The sequence below is a fragment of the Halichoeres trimaculatus genome, unplaced genomic scaffold, assembly GCF_033239565.1.
Source record: "Halichoeres trimaculatus isolate MK-OKI-2021-1 unplaced genomic scaffold, fHalTri1.1 fHalTri1_scaffold_6, whole genome shotgun sequence".
In the NCBI taxonomy this organism is placed as follows: domain Eukaryota; kingdom Metazoa; phylum Chordata; class Actinopteri; order Labriformes; family Labridae; genus Halichoeres; species Halichoeres trimaculatus.
In genome coordinates, this window is record NW_027437184.1 from 23,783,211 (window position 1) to 23,811,066 (window position 27,856).

Sequence of the window (27,856 nt, forward strand, 5' to 3'; positions counted from 1 at the left end):
GTAGATATAGATAATGGTTTGTTATTTAAATTATACGGTGGTTGTTCTTTTTTATCATTAAATCAGAGAACTAAATCTACAGGAAATCAAGAAGTGACACAGGCTGTTGTCTTATTTTGAAGGAGACTCACTCTCTATCCGGTTTCATTCTGTTTAATTTTCTCACTCTTGACAGATCTCACAGCTCCAGCGGCAGGGAAACACACCCGTCAGCAGCGCGCACTGGAGACAAAAAGCGCATCACGGACAAAGGAAATATGGGCGCGCTGGAGAGGATTCACCTTTGCCGGGTAACACAATGGATGAGCCGCTTCTGTTTCATTACCGGAAGACCAGTTAGCCCACCTTAATGAGGTGCTGGGCAAGATACTGCAAGCTAAAAAGGCGGAAGGCTGCGTTTAATCCGTCTGCGGATCCTATGAGCTTGCAATGGCTGTGGCGGGGATATGCAACCGTATAGGGAGAGATGTGCCTTTTTATTTTGTGATATTTTCCTTGTTTTGTGGCCTTTCGTTTGGACAGTTACGCTATTCTATCTCAGAAGAACTGGAAAATGGGGCACTCATCGGTGATCTGGCGCATGACTTGGGGCTGGATATTCGAAAGCTCGCCACTCGAAAAATAAAGGTAACCTCCAACAGCGGCAAACGCTACGTGATTGTCAACTCCAAAAATGGTAAGTTACTCGTCAATGAGAGGATTGACAGGGAGGCTTTGTGTGATCTCTCCAACCCCTGCCTCATTAATCTGGAGGTGCTGGTTGAAAACCCCACTGAGGTGCACCACGTCGAGGTGGAGATTGTGGACGCCAATGATAATGCGCCGCAGTTCCCCAGAGACGAGTACCAACTAGAAATCACAGAATCTGCTTTACCAGGGTCTCGTTACCCCATTGAGAACGCGGAGGACCCAGATATCGGGTCCAATTCTGTGCGCATGTATCAGCTGAGCACAAACGACCATTTCGCGCTGGTGTCCAACAAACCCTCCCTCAATACAAAGCACATCGAGCTGGTGCTAAAGAAGCCCATTGATCGAGAACAGACGCCTTACCACCAATTAATTCTGAGCGCTGTGGATGGTGGGACACCGGAGAAAACCGGCACAGCTATAATCAATGTCCGGGTCCTGGACACAAATGACAATATCCCCACATTTGACAGCTCAGTGTACAAGGTGAAACTGTTGGAAAATTCACCCAAAGACACTCTGGTCATTAAACTGAATGCGACTGATCTGGATGAGGGCACCAATGGGGAGATTTATTATTCTTTCAGCAGTTATACTCCAGAAAGAGTGAGGCAGATGTTCAGCATGGACACCAACACTGGAGAGATACGAGTGAGGAGCAATGTTGATTACGAAGAGACTAACTCCTATGAGATGTACATCCAGGCGATGGACAAGGGCCCTGGGGCGATGGCAGCACACTGCAAGGTGGTGGTGGAGGTGGTGGATGTGAATGACAACGTCCCTCAGATAGTGCTGTCATCTCTGTCAAGCCCTGTGAGGGAGGACGCCCGTGCAGACACAGTTGTGGCCCTCATTAGCGTGACTGATAGAGACTCTGGCGCTAACAAGCAGGTGAGCTTAGAGATCCCAGCAGGCCTTCCTTTCAAGATCAAGTCATTCAGAAATTACTACACTCTGGTTACCTCAGCCTTCCTGGACCGCGAGACCACCGATGCCTACAATGTCACTCTGAGTGCCACAGATGGAGGGAACCCTCCCCTTTCCTCCCAGAAGACCATACAGGTGGATGTGGCTGATGTGAACGATAACCCACCGAGGTTTGAGCAGACCTCCTACACTGTATATGCGACAGAGAACAACGCCCCTGGGGCATCTTTGTGTACTGTGAAAGCTCAAGATGCAGACATTAAAGAGAACGCACGCATCACCTACACAGTGCTCAATGACAACAACCATGGCATCCCTGTCACCTCGTATGTGTCTGTGAAGGCCGACACAGGCGAGGCTTACGCCCTGCGAGCCTTTGACTATGAATCACTGAGAGAGTTTCACTTCCAGGTCAAAGCTCAAGATGGGGGCATTCCCCCACTCAGCCGGGTCGCCACTGTCTACATCTACGTAATGGATCAGAATGACCATGCACCATTAATAGTCAACCCTCCCGGCAATGGGACACGCTCGTTGGAAACAATTCAAAAGAACACAGAGCCTGGTGCCTTGGTGACCAAAGTTGTCGCCTATGATGCAGATGCAGGTCCAAATGCCTGGCTGGTTTATGTGCTGGAGACAGCCACTGACCTGGACTTGTTCAAAGTGCATGAACACACCGGTGAGATCAGGACCACTAGAAGGATCTTGGAGGACAACTCCACCTCCTTCACTCTGACTGTTGTTGTGAAGGACCATGGGCAGCCTGGCCTCTCCTCCACTGCCACCATCAATGTAGCCGTCATGGAGGCTCCACCCAAAGTAGCACCTGACCCCAAGAGGGTCATCAAGCCCCACAGCACGCTGCTCTTCTCTAATGTGACCCTCTACCTGATTGTGGCTTTGAGCGCCACCACCTTTGTATTCCTGCTCACTGTGGTGGTGTTGGCCATCGTCCGTTGTCATGCCTACTGCTCCCAGCCTGGGTCTTGCTCCCCTTGCTGTGGGTCACAGAAGCCCCCTCCTGATGGCGGGAGCAGCAGCGTAAGTGCTGGTGGGCCAGGAGGAGCAGTCGGGGGACAACCTAATAATAATGTGGTGCTTCGGAGGGACCTTAAAGTTGAGCCACACTACATTGAAGTCCGTGGGAATGGTTCCCTCACAAAGACTTACTGCTACAAGACCTGTCTGACCGCCACCTCTGGCAGTGACACGTTCATGTTCTACAACACAGGACGACCCATCAGTGGCACCTGGGGCAGCGGTGCTGACCGCTTCTTCACCAGTGGAAGTGGATTTGTACGCAGGCTGAGTATGCCTGATGCCTCGATGCAACTCTGCCCAGAGGTGTGTCATTAATTTTTCATCTTTACCTTTCTACTCATTGTTAGTTGATCATGTTTCATCATGTTTATAGATTTTAACATTTTGGACTATTACAGACAAGTGAGGATGTTTTTAAGAGCACAAGAGACGTGGTTTATGTTTATTTCCACAGCTTGCATTGTTGCAGTGTCATGATTTTTGTCAGTGTTCTCTTGGTGCCGCAGGGGAAAGATTTTCCTTTACGCCAAGTTTGATCCCCTCCTGCTCTGAATTGAATCCTTGCAGGCTTCATCTCTCTTTGTTCAGTTCCCACTCGTACCGTGCAGTGGCTGAGCCCAGCCCAGCTCAGCACTCACTCTGCATTAGTGTCAGGTCTGATGCTTTTCAGGCTCCTGTGTTATTTCTGATGATTCAGAGATTTGTGTTTCACTTTGAGGGTTGTCATCACAGCTGCATTAAGAACAGGTCATACAGTCTTCACTACTGGCTCATTCTCTGTGCTAGCGGGTTTGACTCGTGTGTGTTGGGTGAGTGTGTCTGTGTGTGAGTAAAACTATTACAGTGGAGCACTTGGGGGTTAACTCACTTGATCAAAGGCCCTGCAGGAGTGGCTGATGTTGCCTGTGAAAGGGGGTCCTAAAGGCCATGGTCTGTTGGTCTGCATAAATGCATTACAAGCGTGAAATGCTGCAATGATACAATCTTTGCTGCTTTTAAAAATATGGCCACACAGACATCAAAGTATTTATACAATCAAACCCAATTCCTAAAGCAAGTTTAAACAGGCCCCAAATTACATGATGTGTTGTATAAAATCATATCTGAAATGCAGAGGTAACAACTCACTGATGTTGCTGTTCTGTCTTTTTTGCATTTTTCCATTTGGAAGTCCTGCATGCCTTTTTCTCTCACCATGCATGCAACACTTGTCTCACCCTTACACGTTGTAGCTGTCACGTATAAGGACTTGATGAGTTTGGACTTCACTCTTGTAGAGTATTTTGCTTTGAAGCAAAATGGAGGAACATGATTGGTGGTTCAGCTGCAGGAATAATACCGCTGTGCACGTCAGGTTGTTGAGAACAGGTCTCCCACAGTTTAGAGGTTAACACAGGATGCATCATCTCTATTATCAGCTGCCAGTCACCAGAATATTAGTTATAAGACAACCTCTTCCAGTACCAAGACAAGTGTATCCATATAGATTAAATTAACCTCCAGCCTCTGTCCCTCAGCCGGCAAATTAGATTTAGTCAAAGCGGCTGGGTCTACCAGCAGAAAATACTCCCCCCTGAATTGGATGCAGGAACATAATGTGCCATCTTTATGTGGAACACTTGCCACTACTGTGCAGGTTTGCAACAGCTTTTGTTATTCAGCGCTACCATGGTCCAAGGTTAAAACCCACATGATGCTGACACATTTTAGCATGAGCTGTCATAGAGATGTTCTACATCATTTAACACGGTGCATGTGCTCAGTAACTACTGAGGAGGAACAAGACTACAAAAGAGTCAGGGGGGATCATGGCAAAGAATCTGTAGCTCATGAGGAGTATAAATTTAGCTTTTTAAAACACAAATGTTTTAATCCAGCCACTGACACAGGTTAATAGGCAGCCTTTAATAGTTGATCAAAGTCTGTGTCTAAATATTTTCTGTTCTTCTAAATTTTGCATCTGTTGACACTAATGCTGAGGTATTATACAGAGTTTTTAGAAATATACCCATTCAATTATCAAATTAGGAACTTTGTGCCTAATTTGGTGCCTTGTCTTCACATAAAAATGCATAATGTAACAGACATGTTATATTAGCAACCATGTCTATAAGAAAGCCAATGCTATTAAAAATAGAGATAGACTAATGTGAATTTTTGGGGGCCGATACCGATACTGATTATTAGTAGGCAAGGAGGCCGATATTTGAAGCTGATATTCATTTGCCGTCAAAGTGAAAATATTGGCATAAAAAATTTTGAACAATACAAACTACAACACTTAAATGCCTTCAAGCATATGTTTATTAAACAGCTCCCAGGCTCATTAGCATATTTTTATAAAGGTAAATGAAAACTTAAAACAATAAGTAACTAAAGTTTTCTACAGTAAATAAAGTTTTCCAATTTTTTTGCAACTGCAATAAAATTGAGTTTGTGCTGCCTTTTACAAGCATTTAATGCAGTTGAATTAATTTTATATTTGGTTTTACATGACTGATTTTAAACGACCATCTAGGGCTTCCATAGGGTAGACAGGGAGAAATTCTGTGCAGAGAAGCACCAGAGCCAAAACAACACAGTTTTGAATGGGTTTCGGCCATTGGATTATAAAAAAAGGCTGATGCCGATATGCCCCAAAAAGCCAAATATTGGCCCCGATAATCGGTCTATCCCGAATTAAAAGCTAGTGTTTAGTTTTTAGTAAATTCAAATCAGACATTGTTTACATGCTGATAATGTCATGCGTGCTTTTCAAATATTCTATACTGATATTTAGTAGTTCATGAAACTCATAACCAATCAAATGTTGAACCAGTTTCGAAGCTTTTAACATCATATAATGGTGCTAGCAGTTACAGTTACATCACACAGTGGTCAAGTCAAGCCAATCAGGTATCAGTTGGAAAATTTAAAATGGGAGTATTCTGCATACCTGTATTTTAAACATGGTTATGAATAACAATGTTGAATTTAACAATAAACCAGTACAGATTAAAAACACTGTAGACACTGGTCATTTGATTTAATAGGTTCAGAGAAACTGTTGATCAGAATCAAGAACATTTGCTTACAATAAAAGAGATGTTTTGAGTAGCCTTTTTGATTTTTTTTAAAAATTCAAATGCTAAAGCTTACAGTCAGATTGTTTTCAGGCCAGGATTTAGCCTCCGTTGCAATTATTGCTCCTGCATATTGGTTTTGAAAGACAATAAAATACAAGAGGTCTGCCGGGAGTGTCGAGCACTCAGCCCAGGCAGGTTCATCAGGAGCAGACAAACATGTCCACACATCAGTTTATACAAACAGCTGAGCACTTAGAGAAAAGGCATCACATGCCCAGCTCTCACATTTATAGAGCCGTGGTGTGAGAGGGTCCAAAACTCATCAATATGGTGCTCGGTTAATGCCCTTTTTAAAGTCATTCTGTGTCTGTGACTGTGGGTGGATATCAATATGCATGTGTATGTGTGTGTGTGTGTGTGTGTGTGTGTGTGTGATGATTGCAGTGTTCCTATCACGTCCAGAGCTGGGATGTGTATCATGATTAATTGATGAGCCCATGGCCCAGCCTGGATCTGCACAGTGTGAGATCAAACTAAACTCTCTCTCTCTCTTCCCCTTCTCTTTCTCTCCCTCCTCTCTCTCTCTTTACCTCTTGCTCGCTCAGCCGAAAGCCCCTAATGCTGACTGGCGATATTCTGCATCTTTGAGGGCAGGGGTGCAGAGGTAAGCACTTTCCATCTTTAACTCTTTTGCAACTTTGATCATCTGCAAAAAGTAACACCCATTCCTCTTGCTTCCTTGTTTCCTGTCACGACCCTTTCCTTAAACCCCAGCTGCCATGTGTCGTGTGTCTACTGACATGTGCATTGACATCTGACATCCCACAGATACCTGCATCAGAAACTAAAAGCTTTAATACAACATACTGCAACATCAGAGTCTGCCATGATTAGAGATGAGCACTGGAGTCCTTTCAGCATCTGTCTGAACCCCCAACCCCTGTCCTCCTCCTTTGGGGAAAAGCCTTCTTTTTCTGCTCCCATCAGTTGGAGCACAGCTCTCCTCTGCAGTGTAACACTATATAGGTCATCTACATTCTGAGCGTCGCCTCCCCCAGTTACAGTCTTTAAGCAGGAAGCGTGAAGGACAAATGAGCTGACTATGACCTTTCTCAGATTATCAGATGCACGCATGCATCAGCGTCTGCACATACGACTACCCAGCATGCACATATGTGAGCCTTTCTGTGTGTGTTTGCACAGTTTGGTCCAGGTATGAGGGGAGGAGTCATGAACACAGACAGCAGAGGACATTTTGGTCCAGTCACTCTTGAAGCAGTTTCATGCACTCTGTTTTTTTGCAGATACGGCGTCATTAGGGCTCATTGCTTGACCAAATCCAATTAGAGATTGATATAAGTGTATGCTGTGTGTGAGTTAACACATTTTGGCAAGTATTGCACAACTGCAAGGCTTAATTATGTTGTGAGGAGAATTTGTTAATGGGTTTAAAATTGGCATCTCACTACAATAATGAGCAGGTTTCTACGATTTGGGTTAAAAGTGTATCTAGGGTATAAATTAAGATTTTGTGTAAGTGAGTAAAACATTTGAGTACTCCTATCTTTGTCAGATTAATGAAGCACTACACGTTCGCTGCTAATCAGGGCATACTGAAATTAGGAGGATGTGAAAACAAGTAAATAAGGTAGTTTTTTGTGCGTCTTCATCTGTCACTTTTAGTTTTCTAATGATCTATTTGCAAAAGTTGGATGGAAAGATAATGAAGTGTTTTGCTTATATGAAAGGAGGACAGCTGGAACATCAGGGAATAATGAGTTTTACCTCAACATGTTTGTCATTTGCACTGAATCTCCATAATGTCATGCTTACATTGCTTACCCTTCTGTTGTGCAGTCTTCTGCTCAGTCTCAGTTTGATTTGATTGGATATTAGTGTTAATTTCTATGGTGTGGAGGGTATCATAATGTGCATCATGTCATCAAGTCTCTGTAACATGACATGGATTAACATAAATCATCATCGCAATTTGCCGCTGCCATCTCTGGAATGGCAGAGCCTGTAACACTCAGAGACACACTTCATAGACTCATATTAACTCTTAGCCCCAGCACACGCACACAGAACTCAAGGACCAACAGTCCTGACCCACATTCCCGGTGTAGCCAGTCAGTGGAAGAAACTACTGATCCTAAGTCTCACTCTTTGAAGCAACACCTTTGCTTGTGCAAATGCTTTAAAACCCATGCAGCTCAAAATACACACAAAGCACTTTAGATCCACAAAAGTCTTTGTTCAAAAAAAGAAACGTGTTGCAGGTTTAGGGTAGATTCTGGGTGTGCTGCATTGCAGAGGCTCCAGTCAGGGAGGGTCTCCTATAGAGTGAGGGCTATACATTATGAATGTATGGGAGGTAATATCCAAGCCTGGGGCGGAAACTGCCTGTGTTCACTTCGTAAAGTTATTTCTGTAAAATGATATTTTCTAAATTCAAGGAGATGACTTCAAAGACATGAAAACTCTGCACAGTCAAATTTTCAAGTCACTTTTATATTATTATCATTATTTTTATTTATTTTATTTATTTACTTATTTATTAATTATTTATTTATGTGGTGGAGGGTGTTGGACCTTTCTGTTCAGTCCCTTACATTTTCTTAATTATTGCTATTAGTAAAAATTGAATTATACATAATTTCCTTTAATCTGCTTGTTGTCAGTGTTTAAAAACAGATTTATTATCCAAAAATCAAGCTATTTAAGTTAAAATCAAAAACAATAATACTAAAAAAGAACAAGTAGTGTGATTATTTTCAGAGTGTTTTTTTTATTATTATTTTATTTTATTTTTTTAAGGAAGTCTGTGAATTCCATTCCTGATCCTGGTTGACCAGTGCTCTGTATTAATGAAGGCAGGGGAGTATGAGGACCCAACAACTGTAAATTTAGGACACAGAATTCCTCAAAACTGAAGATGAGGCATTAGGTCAGCACTTTACAGCAGTGCTTAACACCGTAGCTCGTAAAGCTTGAATAATCTTCATTTGAAGAAACATGCTGCAAGGGCAGAAATGATGCAACTTCGAAACTCCAAAGCAAATGCAACAGCAAACATGCACCCCAAATGGAAAAAGTGCTCCAAAAAGCTGAACCAACTGCATTTATTGTAATCCAAAACACACCGAACCAGGAAAAAAAAAAAGTGATCCAAATCCAAACGCTGTAACAGAAGTGCTCGAGGCCTGTAGGGAGCGCTAAGAGGAACAGCTTTATTATTGATAAAGAGAGAAGTAGTCATTGAATCAGTGAGAAATTACACCACAACAATAAATGTTAGAATTAACAACCATTTCCTCCTCATGTCTACTGTTTCTAAACACTTTTTACAAAAAGTGGATTAAAGTGGCGTTATTCAGCTAAAGACCAGCTACCATGTGCCAGGCTCTGACTACATTGTTGGTGTTTACTTCTCTTACAACCACAGGAGCTGCAGAACAATAAACTGAAGTTATGGGGCCTTGGGCGTAATGCATTGCTCGAGAAAAGTTTAACAACAGAGAGCAGTATAAGAGATTTACATCTAGTCCATTCTGGACTCTGTCACAGGAGATGAAAAATGCATTGTGGGGATAGAGGAGTCGTCAAAAGGATGTCAGGCACAAGATTCCTGAGCAAGAGCTCCAGTGGTAGAAGCATTAGATGCTTTGAACTTGCAGGTTTCCTCCTGCTCTGTTAATTGTGGCATCTCCATGCAACAGACTTGAGTTTGGCTGCACATGTAGCAGTACAGCTGCCCAGTGACAGCCTCAGAGAATAAAGTAGAAAGTAGAGTAGAAAGGAAGTAGAAAGTTGATGAACTCTATTAGCTAAAGAGTTAATGAGCTCCAGGCATCCCAGTGCAGCTTCACAGAACCTCCACCCAGATCTCCCAAAATGAGGAAAAACTGATGCAGACATCCCTCCCTCTCCTCATCCATCTTTCTGGTATCAGGTATCAGAGTCAAGGTCAGACTCTCTTAGCTAGAGTAATCTTAATGGTTCTCCCTGATATGAAACTACTGTAGGCTCCTTTCTGACCTACACAATAAGTTTAGTGTCTGCTTTTCTATCTTATCCCATCATTTGGTTTGGGTTTGCAGAAGTTATCTTTTACAGTTGTTTTCTTGTTCTGTGGGTGATTGTTTTCTTTGCTCATGATTAATGCAGTTGTTCTAGCTTATTCTTTTCTCATAGTCATGTTGTTTGTCTGTGTGCCTTTTTTTTTTTTTGTATTTTCACATTTCTCCTCCTGAAGATTATTCAGACTACTGCAAACCACTGTCTGCCCTTACCGCCAGTTGTTTAAAGCTCCCATATTATGCAAAAATCACTTTATTAAGTCTTTTAGTGAAATTTGTGGGTCTTTGGCTTTCCTCCCAGCCCACAAAATGTGATATTTAATGACAAAACCTGTACTTAGTAGTGCTTATGAATGTAAAATCCTGATCTAAAACGAGCTGTTTGGATTTTGGGGATTTGCCGACGACAGCGATTCCCTTTTTTTGACCAATCAGGAGCAAGTCTGACCTGATTGGTCCACCGGAGCAGATACCCCCAAATCTCCTCCCCACCCACTCCCCTCCCCACTACTGGATAGAAATCTCTCCAGCAGCGGGGAGGAGAATGCCAAAGTTGAAGAGCCATCACCGCTCTGTTTTTGGCTGTAAACAGCCACATAGTTCCATGCACAAGCTTCCCATCTCGGAAGAAGACAAGACTCAGTGGCTAGAGTTTATTTATCAAGGAAATTTGCCAGCTCCTAGTGACTCATTTACTTATGAAGGTCACGCCCACTAAATCAGACCGTTCTGAACAGAGGGGCTATGAGAGCCTGGAAACAATACTGCTGTGCTTGATTTATTGGCTTTTTGGACCAAAACATGTTACTACCATTTCATGAAGACATCAATGATCCATATTAAACTGCAGAAAAGGAGCAGAATATGGGACCTTTAAGGACTGTGAAACAGAAAGTGTCACTGATTCTGACAATGAATGGGTAGAAAATCAGGTGTGACACTGGTTTATGAGGTCCTGTTCACCTTACATAACCAATAATGGAAAAATTCACCTTTTTTTCTGCTAATTACAGCTAAACCAGCACTTTATAAGAAGACTACAGTTTGCTGTTAATTGGCATACAGCTCAAACAGAAGAAATACAATCATTCAAATAATTCAATCAACCAGTAAATTCACTCACAAGAGTAGGATACTATGGTTTGTTAAAGGGAAGGAATCCTTCCAAAATAGCTGAAACTTTGGTCATAGTCTTGCTACCGATTTTGTTATTCCCACTCTTTCAGCTAAGCTGGCATTATTTGCTGGTGGCAGTAACTTTCTATTCAACAGAGGGAAAACGTGAGCTGAGCAGCTGTTACAGCAGATTTAAACCCTAAGAGGGTGAGCAGAACACATACTCACTATACAACATCCTTAACATATCTAACAAGGCTCTATGTGAAACATGAAGTTACTGACACCAGCCAGTTTTGTTAGCATAGCTAAAAGACTGCAAAAAATGGGTGAATTCAACTGACCTAGCTTCGTCCAGTGTTAATAAAAAATGCATTCCAGCACATCTAAAGTTCACTAAAAACATGTTCCAAGTCATTTGTTTTAAAACAGAGCTGGATACAAGACATAATGTGGTTTCAATGGGGGGTTGTGTGTGGGTTCGCAAAACTTTGCTACCATCAGAGAGTCTTTGGTTTGCTTGTAGCCTGAATTTTTTATACTTTCCAGTTGGAGTGTTTTGAGTCCTACATTTTACACACATTACTAAATCATTACTCTGCAACAAGATCAGCTGAAAATACTTAGAAAATTAATGACTTTAAATGGGTTATGCATGCCAGCTGAATGTAAATGAATATCATCGGAGGACAGGGACAGATAGAAAAATAAACACGCCTGTTCTGTTTTTGTTGCTAGTTATGAGATGCAGTTTATATGAGTCAGTCCATGAGAATATGAGAAGAGTCAAAATATAAATTCTTGTTGAGGCCTCAGCACAATCTGTTTTTATTCATCAGAAATGACTTTTTTATCATGATGTTGTTTTTCCCTGCTGATTCTGAAGCACATCCAGCAACAACAATGCAGAGAAAATGTGGGTTTAACGTTCTCACAGGCCTTCAAGTGATTTGCTTGTACAAGGCTTTCACTGTGAAGCTGCTGCAGTCAGCATTAAGAGGCCAAAACTTTGTACAACAGGGGAAAAAAAACTGAGGTTTAAATTCACAGGGATCAAAATGCTCAGAGGCTTATCATATTTTACACAGGAAGAAACCTACAGAAAATATTAGACACCTTCAAAATGGCCACCCTTAATATATCAGATGATACTTGGAAACGCGTTGTAAAATCAGCAAATAGTTTTAGCAAGGGACACCAGACGGGAGGCTTCGACTTCCAGGTGATGAACTTCACATTTGGTTTTTCTTACAAGTGGGTGTAAAATATTGCTGCCAAATGAACAGTCATGGGCGTAAAAACTAAATATCCATGTTTTGAAATCTCTTTTCTGCTAATAAGACTCGCCAAGGCAGATGGATATTCAGAAATCTTCTAGTTTGTCATGAGTCTTTGAATGCAACACATTCGGGTGTGTCAAAAGTGTATTTATTGAGTTTTGACTGAGCTTTGGCTTCCTGTTTTTAAGGAAAACAAGCATTATGTAATTATTTTAAAGAATGATGATACAACATTAGGGTGATTGTTTAGAGTTGAAATCATAATTAGGGGTTAATAATGGCAGTTAGACTACAGGAAAAGACCTCTTTGCCCTGCAAGAAAACATTTTCTCCTGTCCAGGCCTCAAACAAAAAATCTGCTTTTAGTGTTGACACTGAGACTATTTTCTTTGTTTGCTTTGATTTCAGGTTTTGAAACTAAAATGTCTGTTACAAAAAGAAATCAATAAAGGAACTAATGAACACCTGGGGGTGGTGTTTTTTAATTAAGAGGCAGTGTTTGATTCAGGGCTGGATAAATATTTGATGTGAAGTGTGTCACTGACTGTGCTTAATGTGTTCAACCTTTCAGCTCAGTCCACATGGAGGAGGCCTCCGTGATGCAGGGCGCTCAGGGCATGCTGGTCCAGAACTGGCCCACGGTGTCCAGCGCTGCTGGTGAGTAACAGTCTAGTAGGCAATTCATGAAAAAACACTGATTCTGACAGCTTCTTTGAGGAGGAGATTACAGAAAACTGATTGTGGAAAGAACAATTCTCCTACCTGTTTTATTTTAAATACATATATATCTGCATTTGAACAAGAAGAACCGAGAAACATTTAAGGGATATAACTTGTGACAATAAGCAAAAGGAGGGTTTTTAGGTCAGCTGCAAAGAAAAATGGAGGCTAATATACACTAACATGAAACACCTTTTTCATTGATTAATCACAATATGGTTTTCAAATATCAGATGATTAAAGGCAAAGTTCCTGTCCACTAAAACTTGTGTTTGAACATCAGATTAGTGGTTAGTTACAAATTATGTAATATAAAATTATAACAAGTTTAGAAGCTAAGATATTAGTGTTCATGGTTTTCATCTGCACTTGTGACCTCTACTTCCTCAGAAGCCTGTCACCCCCAGGAAACGACATAGGTGCTGATTAATAGCTAAAAGAAACTAGAAAATGAAAATAATTCCTCAAAAGAACAACTACCAACCATTGCAAAGTGGAAGACTATGATCATCCAACTAGATAAGCTAAATTTTTAAAATGTTATAAGATCTGTAATAGGACGGTGGAATATATACTCTGTTTTGAATAATCCCAAGTTCCAGAGAAAAAGACATAAAAAATGATATAAATATGTAACATAATAACCTTTAGAATTAATTTAACTGACTGGTCTCTTAATGATAGTCATGAAGGAAATGTTGTGACGGTGGGAAAGCACTTCATCAATTTACTGTTAGAGATTAGATTAGAGACATTAGATTTTCTTTAATTTTAATGTCTATGTTAAATATAAAGTTGGGGCTTACTATTTGTCTAAGCTAAGCTTGAAAACCCAAAGAGCATGGGTGGTCAGCAGCGTTTTATCCAAGATTGGGTTAAAAAAAAATCCACCTCTCAGCATCTCTTGGCTCTCACATATCAATCATTTTGTGTGTGTTACAAAAACAGAAGTTTATTCTTAAAACAGTTTGACTCATGTGTGATTCAACTTGAGAAAAACTTATACCTTAGTATGCCGTTTAGATTTCTTTATCTACCTACCACTAACTAGGGTTGTAGGTCCAAGTTAATGGCTACTGCCAAAGCTCTACTACCCTTATGTAAACAAGCAGGCATAGTATGTTTCTGAATGGCAGTGTTTTGATCCATAGGATGTAAATAAGTTGTTAATTGGGCATGTCTGGTCAAACAAGTGCCTCTAAGTGGTGTAATGGTGACCAGCACAGGTGTGTGGACCCTGACCTGCAAGGGGGACAGAGGGCTGGGGGTGCTAGCTGTACTAAAGTTATCCACACTTGGTAAATGAGTCTGTTAAACTGTTTCCCCTCCTTTGAAAACAAGGAAAACCACACTTTAATAGTATTTAATACCAATTCATGTGTGCTAAACTCTGGCTTTAAAAATGTGGCTGCATTTTGACAGATCTGTCCCTTCAATATCTACATGATCTTGAATTCCAGGGTAATGTTCATACAGAGCTTAGCTGAGGTGCCAAAAGCCCGGGGCTCGTGTGCAGAGCCTCAGATAAACAACTGTATCCTCCCATAAAAGCAGCTGGCAGCAGTTAGAGCCGCAGACTTTAAGAGGCAACTGCTTTTTAATGAGACATGAGATGTCCTGAGTGGGCGTACACACTGAAAATATGCCGCCACACATAGGAAATGTACAAACAACTGGCCTTTGAGATGACCTGAGCAAACACTGGCTCTGGACTAATGACTAGCAGCTTCTGTCAGTTTTACTGAAGATTTTGGTAACTAAGATTTCCAAACAGCATTTGGAACATTGTGAGCTGGTCCCTGGTTCCCTCAGCCAGTCTGTTGATCATTGATTTTCTGTCAGTCTGCAGGAATTAAAACATAGGTAGAGACTTGAGGGTGAGGGGTGTAGCATCACAGTCTCTCACCCTGTGAGTCAGTGACAGGATATGTCTCCCTGCCAGTCAGCTTTTCTCTCTGCGGAATTAGAAAGCTGGGGAACTGTTCAAGGTACAAGCTGTACTGCTCCCCCTTGTATCTGTGTGCCAGTTTGCTGCAGAAAAATGTGTGTTTTTAAGAGCAGATGGCAAGCTGCAAAGACTCAAATATTGTCTTTTAAACAGGCTGCACAGCATACTGCAGACCTATTAGGGGTGCATTGTTGCATTAGGATTGTTAGAACGGCTCAGTGCAGAGGCACAGACATGCACTGGTTTGCAGGTTGATCCTCTTTAGTATGCATGAAGAGGTGGAGTCTTTCCAGTGACACATTTTCCTGTCTGCAGCGAATTGTTATCATGATGAAGTCGTCTGATACGCTGGGATGCATCTAAATGCGGCACCCTAAAAAAAAACTGTGTTTATGTAAGTGACCTATGTTGCAGATGAGGAGACATTTGTCTGATGCCAGAGGGGTAAGAGAGGCTGTTATCTGCAAGACGAGAGAGAGGAAGGTTAAAAGGAAAAAGGAAGAGAAGGTTCTGGTAACATTTGAAGCAGTTTTGGGGAGGAAGAGCCAAGGAGACGTACAGGAGGATGGAGGGATGGAGAAAAGGAGCGAGGTGTGGGGGGAGGATGGAGGAAGAGAAAGGTTAAGAGGATTGGCAGGTTCCTGCAGTAGTGTTGTTGCTAGGGAACGCCATGTGACCTGTTGCCTGGCAACACTGTCTAACTGAGAGATTGCTGCAGCAGCCGCACCCTCCATCGGCGGGGAGTGGGTGAAGGCAGTTTCCATGGTAACCAGTCATATCTCTGATTTGGAGATTTAAAGATGGGAAAAAGAGAAGGAAACGAGTAGGGGGACTCGACGAGGGCAAGCATGAAGAGAGGAGAATAAGTGTTTCAGAGGGAGGGATGTTACAAAATAAGGATTCAGGTTGGTTTAAAAGCTGAGTGTGTGATGCATCGCGTATATTCATGAAAGAAATACACTACTCTCAGATTTGTGCATGTGCTACAAACCTCCGCAGGGAGTCATTCTGAATTGGAAGTATGTCCTGGACTCCACAGGAAATAACACAGCCTGTTCTCAAATGTAGGACAGCAGGTTACACAAAACGCGGCTTCAAACACCTCCATCTCCACAGCGTGTGTCAGGGCAGCCTCCTCACAAGCAGCCGCACTGACCTGCTTACCAGATGTTACACCATAATCCATCTCAAACGCCTGTTTCCTCTGAAATATGGGCTAATATGAAGCAACAGCGGAGTTCATATTAATCCTCCATGTTAGAGAAACGGCAGTAAAGCTCCTCGTAGTAGCAGCAGATTCGTCCAAGTTGTGACATGACGTGCAAGTTATGAATACATTTTCACTCCAAACACACACCCACAGGACGATCTCAGATTAATACCTGGGTCAGGATTCTAATTAAACAATGTCAGAGGTTTGGATTTGTCACAGACAGTGTAGAGAGCTTTGGGATGTCCCAGGACTCAGAGACAATATGCACTTGATTAGATGCTTCACAGTCACTTGACATTTTAATGCAGCTGGTCACAGGCTTATGAACTGCTTAAGGCACATAAGGTGCATATCAGCCAAAAACTGTACCAATGTGAGTGTTATTATTGTTTCAGTTTGAAGCTCTTCTACAAGTTCTGTCATTTTGAACACAGTACACGTAATGTTTTGTTCATTTCACTGTAACACGTATCAAATATTACATAGCTGCTGTTGTCCAGGACACGGATCCAAGACTCACTGGTTACATCTAACGGATTAAGTGTGTGCCTAATGTACAAAGTGGATATCCCTCATTGCATCATTAATATTATTTGTATTTAGTAAAATATTGTATCTTTTGCTTAATTATACTCCAAACTGTGCTTTACTCATTGAAATCTACTGAGTAAAATAATGGTATCCAGGTTCCTCTCCAAAATGTTGCACTACTGTTTTTTTCACAGTGTCAATGGTAGTGTCCTAATATTTGCAGAAATCATTCAAAATACATATTTTTGTCCCCCAAAAAGGAAATGTGGGTATTTATTAACTCAACAAAATGTTGATACATCAGAGAAGCTAATCTTTTTCTGTAGGATACTGACTGAAATGAAAAGTCAACATAGCTCCTCGACTCAAATGGTTTATTCAGAAAGCTTGTCTAGGAAAAATGATTTGATATATACTGGATCTATGTTTTCCTTCCTAAGTAAATCAGTAAGTAATTAAAGCACATCTCAAGAGCAGAGGTCACAAAGTACTGCACAATAAAAGATTATGAGGCAAAACATAGATTGCATTAAATGCAGACACGGACAGATGGGTCGTCAGCTCCTTTTAAAAAAGTGTTAGCAGTGTCCACCACTCTTAATTCCAATAACAGAATATTCAAAGATTTCAGAGCAACAACTTTGAACTACTCCTGTCTACCTGGGGTCCTTTTTTCAGGTCTACACCTTCTTGTCCACTGCGCTCTGCTTGTGAAAGACGCCTGGTGCTCCCAGTCCAGCGCGGCTCCAAATCTCTAGCCAGACTCTTCTCCTCTGTTGTGCCCAAATGGTGGCATGAATTACCAAACTCTATACAACCCACAGAGTCCCTTTTTACTCTTTTTAAAGTTATTTTTGGAGCTTTTATGCCTTTAACCAGATAGTAGAGAGGACAGTGGACAGTGCTGGAAATAGGGCACGAGGGCAAATCCCATGAAGCCTGACCTAAACCACTAGGCCATCTGTGCTCTAGCCCTTTCTACTTTTAAGAGATGTCTGAAAACTCATCTGTTCATGGAACACCTAAGCACTCAAGCTGACCCTTCTCATCTTTGTCCATAGGGGTAGAATGAGTCAGAAGGTCAAAGACTCAGCTCTTGGTGAATTTTCAGCACTAATTACTGAATGTTGTTGAAGGTTGAAGTATATTGTTGCAGCAATTGATTGTGATTAGTTGGCTGGATTATTCTACGTTATTCAAAAATAATCCTGCACTTAATGGCAGCACCTGCAGCCAAATAGCTTATATCACTTTGTAACTTGATTTTTCCTTCTGTCTAAATTCTTGCTTGTGTTGTACATTGCTTAGGACAAAAGCATCTGCTATATGAACCTGTAAAACTGTACAACTTCAAAAGCACAGACTCCTTTAGTTTTGATCCTGCTTCAAGTTACAACCAGCAAACCCAGTCCAAGAACCTCAGAGTCCTAATGCTACAGCTTGATAAAATATGCTAAGGGTGTAACAGAGTCTGCTGACTTGGATCTCTGCATTGCATGTCATAAACAAACAGAATACATAGGCCACTCAGTAATATCATGTACACCAAGTGTCTCTTTCATAGATCCCAGTCTCTTAGACTGATTCTCTGGCTTAAATGTAAAAAAAGAACTCAGAGTGCAGACCTCCGCCAAGCATATTGTATATTATCACACAACACTTTAGTCCTACTTTAATGTTATACTCCTTTTCAACCTACTGTCTGCTACAATTTGGTGTCAGTTGCAGATTTGTACGATAATTTGTTACCTTACAGTGTTGAAAATTATGATGGCCCAGTACATATTTATTCCAGATCTCAATATCCAGAATATTTGCAGGATCTGGATCGTTCTTTTACATCTGGCAGAAATTATGGTGACCTTGTCTCTTTGTTTTGCAAAGCAATCTGACCATTTATGGTGGAGTTATATACACATATGGTGAAAACAGCCCCATCTCAAAATGATAAAGAACCCTTAAAAAAATCCTGGATCCAGACGGTGAACCAGATCACCTCAAAAATTTAATCACTTCTTCCTAATCCCATTTTGACCATTTCCTGAAAATTTCATTTCAGATCTTACTTTTTGAGTAATGTTGTTCACAGACAAACTCCCAAAAACATGACATGGTTGGCGAAGGTAATAAAAAACATCCTAAATTACATTACTGTCCAGATATGGCACTCCGTAACTCATCTGCCTGATGTCAGATTTAACCAGCACCATCAGGTAACACGAAATGGTTTGTCCCCTATATAAAATGGAGGCACATTTGTGTTCGGCTGTGCATTTTACAGTTTCTTTCCCCTCAAAGCTCTCTGCTTGCTTCACGGTAGTCCTGCACATCTCCTTTGAATCACCGGCTGTCCTTTCAGCTTATTTTAAGCATGTTTGTCCTCCTCCACAGGGGGAGCAATCTTGCCTGCCTTAGCACTGATAGCCACTGAATGGGACTTATTTCAAACACCAGATCCTGTTCCTGGATTTAATACCAGGATTAAAAAAAAACAGACAGACCATACCATCAAATGTCATAATCCCTGGAAACAGACTTACAGCATTACAGCATTAAAGCAATTACTCTGCTTACTAAGGTCGAGATAAGAAGATGATATCTGACACTGACTGATCACTAAACAAGGTAATTTGCAAAGGTTAATTAGCTTCTTTTTTATGGTATGTAAAAATACTACACAGAAAAGAAGCTGAATTTCCTCTATAGTCATGGTCTGCAATGGTCTCTATGATATCCTGGTCCTTCCCTTACTAATTATTTCATGTAACTTAAAAATGAACACTTCTATTTTTAAGTAGAAGACAAATTATTTATGTGGGACTGTGTCCAGACGTTCCTATCGTGTGGTTTGTCTGCTTCTTTAGAGCCGAAATATCAGACCAACCCTGCTATTTTCAGAACCACCAGCTTCACACAATTTGTTTGCATGAGTTAACATACAGTGTGATCAATATTCAGAGAGTCAAGGCTCAATAATATATTGCAGCGCTCCATGAAGGCGTGCTCTGTGCAGGAATGTGCTCTCTTTGACAGAGAGGAAGTGTCCATTATATCTGCTTTCATTATATTCTTTACGAGTAAATTAGTCTCATACTCCATGAGCTCGTTTCTGAGACTCAAAGGGACCCAGTGCGTATGAGGAGTGTGTATTTTCAAAATAGTGCTCTTCCCATCGGGACAGTGTTTGAAACCATTTCAGAGCTTCAGCAATGTCATAAATAGCCTACAAAGAAAAATCAAACAGAATCTTTTTGCATGGGCCTGTGTTTGATCTAAATAAAATCCAGACTGAAAGTAGGTCAGTGCAGAGGGAACTGGTGTGGGCCTGAGAGCACTGTGTCTGCAAAACCCGCCCACCCCCATCTTTCTTACCGCCTCCCTCTCCCTTCTCGTCTCATCTGACATCCTCGCTCTTTTCATTCTGGCATCTTTAACCTTTTGACCTCGCTTTGTCTTGATTTCACTTCACCAGATGATTTTTTATTTATCAGTTTCTTATTCTGTCTCGCTGTTTTGGGTCTTTTTCTGTGTCACATCCCTGCTTGAGCACCAAGGTTGATTTCCCTGTCTGTGGCACTCCTATGAGAGCCGGATTAAGCCGCTGCCATCATCCAAATACAGATACGAATAGAAAATCCCACTGCTGAGTTAAACATCCCCATGGTTTGAAGGTTAGTCCCTTCCAGTGTTCCCTCCTGTGGTCTCAGCTGAATCTGGTCTCGCTGTCCTGAAAATATCCACTCCCTGTGGCTATCACTGCATTGTCAGGCTAGCGCACTGCTCGCTTTTGCTTGATTTCTGTTGGTCCTCTCATGTCAGATTTTATGAGCATCTCACAGACAGCTTGGAAAAGTCTAAAGGACAGAACGACAAGCTGGACAGTTATTTTTAAGATATTTCACTTTCCAAACGATAAGGAGGAATTCTACCTCTGAGGAATGCCAGGGATGAATAGATGAGTTTTATTTTTATGCCAGTAAACGTTCAGCCTACTCACCAAAGGGGACTGTTAAACTTTAAAAAAAAATCCCCTCTGACATTAATATGATTATGAATTTTTTAAGAGAACATTTGGGCTTTCCATGCCCTTAATGTGCGGGTAGGACAGCAGATAGAGTTGAAAACAGGGATAAGAGAGTGGGGGATGACAGGCGGCAGAGGGCTGAGGGTCAGAGTTCAACTTCGGAGCTTTGAGGCGCTGTAGCCTCTGCACATGAGTGTGCTATTTAATCACTGAGCTCAACTGGCAAGCCAGCAATGTTAAAATCTTAAATGTGTTCCTAGACATCTCTGTTTACACAGTGGAACATTTTGTCCTTTCAGAGGATGCGAAAAACAACGCAAATGTTGCAGTATTACCCCTCTTTAGCGTTCAAGTCAAACCAATCTAAGTCTGGAGAGGACTTCGCTGGAACACACTTGCAACATGCTCAGTTACCAAATACAAATAAAAACATTTGTGACACATGATGATAATGAATGGTGCTCTAAGAGAGATGACCTCTGGCCGAGAAAACAAGTCAGTGGAACAGTGGACAGACCACAGAGAGGGAAGTATCTCAAATTTAGAGAGAGTGAAGCGTCTGCAGCATATCAGCACATTTTTATAGGAAGTCTACTAAACACTGGAGTTTAATTATTTCACTTAAAGGAAACAGAATCTGACTTCAATGGCTAACATAATTTTGCTCTTAAGATCAAATTTGTACATAAGTGTGAAACTGACCTTTTGACATTTTACGTTTTTCTCAGTTTCTTCACAATTTTTTTTTATGATCGTCTGACCCCCACGCCAAAAGTCATCCCACCACTGACTGTATATTAAGTAGGGATGGGTACCGAATCAGGTACTTCTATAGGTACCGACCAGATTCTGTCAAAAGTACTGGGTACCAATCATGTAAAACCAAAAGGTACCATGTTTAGGTACCTAACTGCATTCTTGTGACTGTGAGTAAGTGGAAGAGTAGGTGATTTTTCAAACTGGACATAAACACAGCATTACAAGCTTACATACTGAAGAATAAACATGTTAAATTGAAAAGAATTAACATTTTATTATTGAACAAATTGATATTTTTCACCACATAAACACACAAAAGTACCGGAAATTGAGTACCGATACCAATTCCCAGTACCTGGCAATCGGTACCGTATTGTTTCAATTGTGAAAGGTACCCATCCCTAATATTAAAACATATGATTAATCTTCAAACTCCCTGGTTTTACAAGTGAAGCCAAAATCCCAAAACAATTTAAGCAAACCTGAACGATAAGGTCAGTACAGTCTAGTATTTGATTCCAAAACAGACACTCTCAGTTTTAGCAAATTGAAATAAGACTGCAGTGTTAGTGTTCATAGTGTTATATCAGCTTTTTCTTCTCTACTCTGCAGTGTAGGAACCACATTTCCCAACAGATATGTATGAATAAAGTCTTAAAATAGATAAAAACAGGATGTCTCTGGAAAGTAAATTAACAAATTAAACCAGCAAGTAGACTACAACTGGCACTAGAGCTAACATTAAAGAGGTGTTTTCATGTTTTCCCTTATTTTAAGCATGGATACAAAGTCTGCACTAAATGTGTGCAAATTTTATTAAACAGATTCATGGATTTCTGCAACATGTGAATATGCCTGTAAACTGCTCAAAACAGTCCATTCTGAAAATGAGCAAAGATCAGCATGGGATCTTCAAGACTTGCTGATATGATGGAGTTATCACATAAGGATCTCTAAACTGGTCCATGACACATTAAAGGAATGGGCCTCAAACACCAAGGTCTGCCCACAGCTCTGGCCTGACTGGTCTCTAGGGTTTGTGGAGGGTTTGAGAGCCTTAAAGAGACAGCAGCTGAAACCATGTGTTGCAAAGAGAGACTGAAATAAGAGTTCTCGAAAACACCAGTGTGAGGCATTAGAGATTTTTGAAAATGTAAATTATGTAAAGCAACTAAGGAGGTATCCTAGGGAGGGTATAGATTCTAAGCATAAGCACAATACTTCCTATTTATAATGAACACCACGTTACAGAAAAATGTATCATCTGAATATGTCCCATCGGTCAGCATTAAGGAGATGGGGTTCATTGTCTGTACTGCAGCTGATGAATAGGTGGACGGGCACTATCATCGTTTTATCTCTTTTCCTTTGTCCTCAAGTCAGACATATAATTTCTGTATTTTTAGTGTGAATTGATTGAAATTAATGAGTTTGTGGTAACTTAGTTTTCTTTTCCTTTGCACAATGTCACACCATGTGTTTTACCTTGATTTCTGGGTTTGTATAAGTAAAGCTAACTAGCTGCTGGCCGTAGCTCAGATTTTACAGCATGAAATAGGTTTTGATTACTGAAGCTTGTTAACCTACCTCCAAAAATATGGAATCAGCCTTTTGGTGGCCAGGGTTCTCACGTTTTCTTTTTCTTTCTCTTTCTTCTTCACACCTTCAGATGGAGAGGGCGGTGGAGAGCTGTCACCCCCTGTGGGCGCCGGAGTTAACTGCAACAGCTGGCAATTCAGATATGGCGCCCAACAGGGCTATGGCCCTCCTCAGCCCCTGAAGCCTGGAGAGATTCCCCCTGAAGCCTTCATCATCCCTGGATCCCCAGCCATCATCTCTATCCGCCACGACGCAGGCCCTGTGGACGACAAAGGAGACTTCATAAGCTTCGGCAAAAAGGACGAGGCTAAAAAGAAGAAAAAGAAGAAGAAGGACAAGAAGGACAAGAAGGAGAAAGGAAAAGATGATGGGGGGGATGAGTAGAGGAGAAGGGGTGACAGAGCAGAGCTACCAACAGAACATCAAAACTAGAAACAGAGCCAGAACAAAAAGCCAAATGCATATTGTTGAACTGAGGGAGCCTGCTTGCATTATATTTGCATAGACATTGTACAGTGGCCAAACCCTCATTAGACCAGGCTGGGCTCCCTACTCATGCAAACTTGCTATAACAATAGATTCTTTCTCTTTCTTGGCTCATTCGGCCCATAACTTTGGCCAATAAAAGTCAACAGTTTATGGAAAACAAATGCTCCTAGCAAACCGACTTCATCTAAAGGCTGGACCAAATTAAACACATACAATTTTACCGGATTAGATTCTGTGATTTGCTGCCCCTACTTTGTATAATAAAATATAAACACCTGAAAAGGTGTGCTATTTGTATCTGACCATTGTCAGCTGAGGCTGCCCGAGTTGGCATCTCTGTCTTTATGCAGCCCCCTCCCCTTTTTAACATGCCTACTTACAGGTGAAGTCAAAGCCAAACGCAATGAAATGAAACAGGCTTTTTTTTCCAGTTTCTGAGGCCTTGTAGAAAATCAGATGATGTGGTCTTTTGTATAAAAAAATGAAATAAACATGAAAAAGTAACAACATACAGTATATGAACCATGAGATTAATACCTTTAGATGATTAAGGTAGCTGGACCACCCTCTAGTAAAGAGCTCTGTTTCAGTGTAATATGGCACATTGTAGAGACGGGGGACCTGAACTGGGTTGCACCAGCTATGCGCAAGTTTGTTCCCATATTAAGGTTTAAAGTAAAGGCTTCATAACTGTTGGTTGATTTGGGGTTACTTAATTTGATTGTACTTTGTGGGGGACTGTTTGGCTGAAACTAGTTATAATGTTAAAAAAATCAAGAGTAAGCAGTCAGTTATGGCATTTTCCTGATGGCTGTTGACAGCAAGGATTTGTAGGTAAATAGATTGGCGTATAACATGATTGGTTTATAAAATCCATGTTTGACTCTTTAGGGACTGTAATCGTTTTTTGGTTGTTTCAGCCCTTTCTCTACCAGTTAGCTTAACTTAAAACCCCCTCCTATCAGCTAGATCAACTGGTAGAAAACGTGCTGGGACATCTTAAAATCAGCTCTTTGGTCCTTAAAGTGTCAAAATGACATGAAACCACTAAAGAAAAAAATACACTGTGTGCAAAAACAATAAGAAGAAATAATCCTGCTTTAACTGTTAGTGAGTGCAATTGTGCGACTATATCATTTGCACCTGTTTTATTGCTTGCTAAACTATTTAGTTGTTACTTATGGTTAAGTTTTGTGGTGCTACCGCTTGTGTTTTAGCAATGCGTGAATGCGGATCAGTGGCTCTGACTTTGGATTTAGATAGGGAACCTACGTGCAGCTGATGCAACCGACCTCTGACCCTGTCTCGATTACATGGCACAGATCATCGGGGTCTCACCCAGTCTGACGCACATGTTATTCTACATAAACACTGACTCTTGCATACACACACCACACACACTCTGTAACATCCAAACACACACACACACACAAATATATACAGAGATAATACCCGCCTCCTTTATAGAAAGACTGAAGGCCAGTGCTGTGCATACTTTGGGAGTGTATTATATGGCAGGGAAGCAGGAACCTTGCTTGTTGCTTCATTTCTGTTCAAGCCTGACCCCTCTACTTCTGTCTCTGAATGTTTAGTAGTTGTTCTTCAAGCTTTGCACCACTGCCTCGACTGCTTCAGCGCTTGTAGGATTCGCTTTGCCCGCCGCCTGTTTCCTCTCTCTAGTCCTGCTTCTTTAAGTCAACACAGTCGCAGATGACAACTTTTCAAATAACTCTCCTTCAATGAACTGTGCCGTCGTAACACGGAAACATTTGTGTATTTGCATATTAACACACAGACAGTTACACATACGCACACACACACACATACATCTTTTGTTAGGTAAAGCGCGTCTCTCTTGATTGCTCAATGTTGACAGCTCTGTCATTTCTAGGATTAGATGTATGCTTTGCATCGTGGCGATGTCTGACAGTTAAGTGAGAAGTGAGACAACGCTGTGGTGAATATAATGATACAAGATGAGGAGATGGGAAGATAGCAGCCATTGTACAATATCATGTCGCTCCAACGTAGATGATAAAGAAACTAGTGCAGGGTTAATATGGCAAGCCAGTCCTGTTTAGCACGAGCAGAGGTATTGTGGTTGTTTCTGTGTGTGTGAGTGTGCGTGTGTGAGTTATTCGTGATGACTGATAGACTTGGGCCAACTGAAGACAGTATGAAAATAAGTAAGGCTGCAGTGAGAAGAGGTTGTAGGTTGGTGGGGAAAGGGAAAGACCTGCTGGAGATGGATCGTGCTGTTGGTTTTGCAGCTGAGAGTGTTGAATTGATAGAGAAGACATGACCAGCAAAAGGTGCAAACGTCAACAGAGTTTGATATTAACAGTTTGCTTTTTTTGCTGGATGGAAACATGAGAAATCATGATGAGAAAATCTTGCAGTTGTAGCGAAGGACAGAAAGACTTCTTCAGAATCTGGGGGTGAGGAAAGATTTCTAGTGCTGGGATCTTGGTTTCAGTTTGGTGGTAGGTGTTGTCCACTTGACTTTCATCCAGCAGGAAAACGTCTCCAAAGGAAGCAAAAGAGGCAGACCGAATCAACCACAGTAAAATCCCTGATGTCGTATGCTACTGTTGACTACTGTTTACTACAATTTGATGTAAGTGTAGACGCAATTTTGCATCAAATGTAGCGAGTCAGACTGTTAGCAACAACCAAAGGGAAGAAGAAAAAAAAAGAGGAAGAGGTCTTGGCCCACAAATTGAATAACCACTAGCAACACAGGAAGCCTTGAAAGATTAGCCGCTGCCCCTGAGGGACTGAATGGTCATCAGATGAGAGCGGACCAGTTCTGAGATCTTCATGACTTAAGTGATGGGTGTTTGAGATGAATAGCTGTATTTGGCCCTGACAGTGTAAAGCCCAGGTCTGGTGCGGTAGAGTAAGGCTAGTAGATATTGGACCAGCATCAACATGATGTAAAGTGTCATAAAATCTCACCTCAGTGTTCCTTTTTTTTTTAGACCATCGTCCTACCTGTCACATTAGGGGTATATAGGTGCTGCTATAAAGCTCAAACTCTCCCATGCACACATTCTCTCTCCTCCCCCTCAGCCCTCCGCCCCCTCCGTCCTTCAGGTGTACTTCTGTGCTGTCAGATCACCAAGTGGCTGTTTGCATGTTATAAGCAAAAGGAAACAGATAATATATAGATACTATATATACATAGATATGTTTTTCCACTGGGAAATGCGTATTGGAATACATATACCTCTGATACACATTCTCAAAGACAATACACACCCATGTAAAAACCCACTCTCATCCACACATACACACACTTATACATACATACATACATAAAATATACGCTATTGCGAAACAGTAATTTGTGGAAAAACCTAAAAGAATCACATTTTTTATCCTGTTAAAAATGACTTTACTCTTCTAGATATACATAATGCTATTGTGTTATGCTATGAAATGCTTTTTTTGTTTTGTTTTTACCCGTATGATTTTCATAGGTAAGAAAATCAGTCCTTAAAGTTGTGTTAAGCTTTGAAATGATGATCAAACAAACACCATTGTGAAAATCAAATCATTTACTCACCCTCCATATCTATCCCTTCCCCTGTAGATTTAAAATAAAAAAAAGAAAAGGAATAAAAAAAAAGAAGAAAGAAAAAAATGTGTGGAAAAAAAACAATGTTGATGTACTCTCTGCTTGTGTATAGTGAATGTTCCTCAGTCACTGGGCGTGGTGTTGAGTCACTTCCCAGTAGACTGTGCAGATCTGTTAATAACTTTTTTTGTACACCTGCTCATCATTGTAAAGGTGATAATAGTGATTCTTATGATTTCATCAATCTGGTAATGTGTTTTGTTTATAAGTCACAAATAAAGTTTTCTTAAATATCTTACAATTCAAGCGGCGTCTTGACTTGATTTTTTTTTTGTTTTTGAGTATTTAAGTTTAGTACTGTGAGTTCAGACATATTTTTCCTGAAATTTTTTATCCTGTTTGATGAAAAATACAGAACAGTATAAAATCAGAATATGTTTATTGGTAAATATAGCATCAGTCTATATTTAAAAAAACACAGGTACAAAGTAAACACAGGTACGATAGCTGGGGTTTATGATGTAATTTCTGCATGGAAAAATACTTACACTTGAATGCACAATTTGTATCAATAATGAGTACTCTGTAAGAGAATACATTTAAAAACAAAAAGAAAACAGAAAGATCTTTACAAAAACCAGAGCTTGGCATGATGCTGAGTGCTCTGCTGAAATAGTACAAAAACACTGACATACATGTGCATACATCCGATTTAAGATTATTCAAAGTCTTCATCACACCAATCAAATCTGACAAAATATTTCTGGATTTATCCACACTGTGTCACAA

The 27,856-nt window shown here is 41.0% G+C and overlaps 1 protein-coding gene across 1 annotated transcript; it reads left to right on the forward strand.

Moving 5' to 3' along the window:
• The first annotated feature begins 171 nt into the window (after positions 1–171).
• LOC141791551 (protocadherin alpha-C2-like) lies at positions 172–27,373 on the forward strand. The gene is made up of 4 exons (XM_074672110.1): positions 172–2,967; positions 6,335–6,393; positions 12,776–12,861; positions 23,069–27,373. The coding sequence occupies exons 1-4, from the start codon at positions 430–432 to the stop codon at positions 23,380–23,382; spliced, it is 2,997 nt and encodes a 998-aa protein (XP_074528211.1). The 5' UTR covers positions 172–429; the 3' UTR covers positions 23,383–27,373.
• Positions 27,374–27,856: the final 483 nt, after the last annotated feature.